This window comes from Protomyctophum bolini, assembly GCF_963924005.1.
Source record: "Protomyctophum bolini genome assembly, chromosome: 16".
NCBI lineage: Eukaryota > Metazoa > Chordata > Actinopteri > Myctophiformes > Myctophidae > Protomyctophum > Protomyctophum bolini.
Window position 1 is genome coordinate 855,597 of NC_137877.1, and position 3,020 is coordinate 858,616.

At 55.5% G+C, this 3,020-nt stretch overlaps 1 protein-coding gene across 1 annotated transcript; it reads left to right on the forward strand.

Moving 5' to 3' along the window:
* Positions 1-972: 972 nt before the first annotated feature.
* LOC308330362 (kelch domain-containing protein 3-like) lies at positions 973-1,920 on the forward strand (the record flags this gene model as incomplete). The annotated part of the gene is made up of 1 exon (XM_080785208.1): positions 973-1,920. The coding sequence occupies one exon, from the start codon at positions 973-975 to the stop codon at positions 1,918-1,920; it is 948 nt and encodes a 315-aa protein (XP_080641334.1).
* Positions 1,921-3,020: the final 1,100 nt, after the last annotated feature.

Here is a 3,020-nt window from a genome sequence, read left to right on the forward strand (position 1 = left end):
CCGGGCACTGCCCTCCCTGTGGGGGGGGGGGGGACACCGGGCACTGCCCTCCCTGTGGGGGGGGGGGGACACCGGGCACTGCCCTCCCTGTGGGGGGGGGGACGACACCGGGCACTGCCCTCCCTGTGGGGGGGGGACGACACCGGGCACTGCCCTCCCTGTGGGGGGGGGGCACTGCCCTCCCTGTGGGGGGGGGGGACGACACCGGGCACTGCCCTCCCTGTGGGGGGGGGGCACTGCCCTCCCTGTGGGGGGGGGGCACTGCCCTCCCTGTGGGGGGGGGGACGACACCGGGCACTGCCCTCCCTGTGGGGGGGGGGCACTGCCCTCCCTGTGGGGGGGGGACGACACCGGGCACTGCCCTCCCTGTGGGGGGGGGGCACTGCCCTCCCTGTGGGGGGGGGGGGACGACACCGGGCACTGCCCTCCCTGTGGGGGGGGGGCACTGCCCTCCCTGTGGGGGGGGGGCACTGCCCTCCCTGTGGGGGGGGGGCACTGCCCTCCCTGTGGGGGGGGGGGGACGACACCGGGCACTGCCCTCCCTGTGGGGGGGGGGCACTGCCCTCCCTGTGGGGGGGGGGGGACGACACCGGGCACTGCCCTCCCTGTGGGGGGGGGGACGACACCGGGCACTGCCCTCCCTGTGGGGGGGGGGACGACACCGGGCACTGCCCTCCCTGTGGGGGGGGGGACACCGGGCACTGCCCTCCCTGTGGGGGTGTGGAACGACACCGGGCCCTGCCCTCCCTGTGGGGGGGGGGGACACGTGTGTCCAATTTGAAGTCTCGGTACTCGAGTTCTGGATTACAAATTATAGGTTGCCAATTATTGGCCAATCAGATTATATCATTAGCAAACCAACGTATGATGTAATCATGCAATGACATCACAACCATATTCATTGTTCTTTATAAATAATTAAGTCTCTAAGTTAGTTGTCAACGCTCATTGGCGGTGGAGCTGCTGTGTGAAATGTTTCACTGGACGATACATCTGGAAGGAGAACATAGGAAGGACCAGGCTGCTGTGGTGGTCGGACACGAGATCTACTGCTTTGGAGGAGACGTAAACCAGAGACGAGATCACATTGAAGTACACGTCTTCAATATAGCGTCTTTATGTTGGAAGAAGTTGACCCCAGGTCAACCTTACCTTGAGGTTCCCTCCAGGCGCCGGGGCCACACAGCTGTGCTGATTGGAGACACTGTCTACCTCTGGGGAGGCTTCCCAGGTGATAATAACTGCAATGTCCTTTATCCCTTTGATGTCGATGCCCACAGATGGTTCAAACCACAGGTTTCTGGGACCGTTCCAGAGGGGAGGTGGTACCACTCAGCCTGTGTGTTGGGGAAGGTCATATTTATCCATGGAGGATTGACCCAGACTGGATACACTAATGACATCTACAAGTTGGACTCCACCACAATGGTCTGGTCTTTAATCAACACCAGAGGAACTCCACCTAAGGCTTCATGGTGTCACTCTGCTACCATCATCGGGACAAAGATGTTTGTATTTGGGGGCTATGGGGGTCAGCACCACGACACCATCAGAGTGTTTGACACAGAGACCAACCACTGCATGAACACACCTTCTACACAGCTTCTACCAGTAGGACGCAGGGCTCATTCAGCCTTTACCTACAATGGAGAGCTGTACATATTTGGTGGCCGTAATTTTAACAATTACTTCAATGATCTGTGGAGATTCAACCCAGAGACCTTCTCCTGGAAGAAGGTTGAGCCCAAGGGGAAACGCCCACATAGGATGAAGAATATGTGCTGTTGCATGGTGGGAGATCGTATCATCCTCTTTGGAGGAGACAACAGACCAGCTGACCTGTATGTCTTAGACTTCAGTCCTAGCCTCAAGACATTATGTAAGCTAGCAGTTATTCAGTACGGTCAATCATCGACCTGAGCAGTCGCATTCCCAGGAGCTCTCTCCAACCAAGAACCGGTAGCTATGTTTTCAACTTGTTCCGCCTTTTACCTATTCTTCATCCTATGGATTACGGACGCATGCTTTAATTCAACATGGAGTCTACACCAAGAAGAGATGGAACGATACGGAAACGAAGCAGAGGAGTTTCACAGCGATTTTTTCCTCCTAAATGGTTTGGAATGCAAACACATTTCTTTTGGGTCGGCGGCGATTCATGGCCTGTTAACAGCGAACCCGAATCGCAAGTACAAGCCCCCGACTGGCAAAATGGATCGCAGAACTGTGATTATTTTATGCCTGTTGCTATCGGGAGACATTCATTTCAATCCTGGACCGGTTACAAGATCACAAGCAGTCTCACAAGCGAGACTGCTCCTACAGCAAGAGGTACTTCCGCAAGCCACAGCCGTTTCCATCGCAACGCGCCACGGCTTCCAGAGCGCCGCCTCCATGGACTTGACCACGGACGCAACTCCAAGATCAGCCTGGGAACGCTCTCCAGCCTCTCCCCCACAGCATACAACCAACGCCAGCGGACCCCCTTATTTCACCGCGGGCGTTATGTTTGCTGAAACCAACGCAGCGGCTGTGATCGAAACCGAGGAACACCCCCCCCCTCACCCACACCCCCAGTCAATCCAGGGCTACTGAGGACAATGGCATTGACATTCCACCGCCCCTCCCCACTCACACCTCAGCCACGGAAATTCCACCGCCCATCCACATTCACACCTCAGACTATTTCAACACCGACGAAATTAACACAATCGTCGAAACCAACGGCCTTCACATGTTTCATTTGAATGTGAATAGCCTCAGTCGCAAACTGGCAGAGATCAGTCATCTATTTCAAAACGGTAAGGCAAACATCCTGTGTTTTTCTGAAACTAAGCTGGACGAGTCCACAAAGGACCCAGAGATAGAAATAGAAAACTATACTGTCATTAGGAACGACAGAAACAGGCATGGTGGTGGCGTGTGCATGTATATTCACAAAGACACTGAATATGTTACTCGTACTGAATTACAGCATGATGAAATTGAAACTGTGTGGGTTGAATTAATTTTCAAAAATG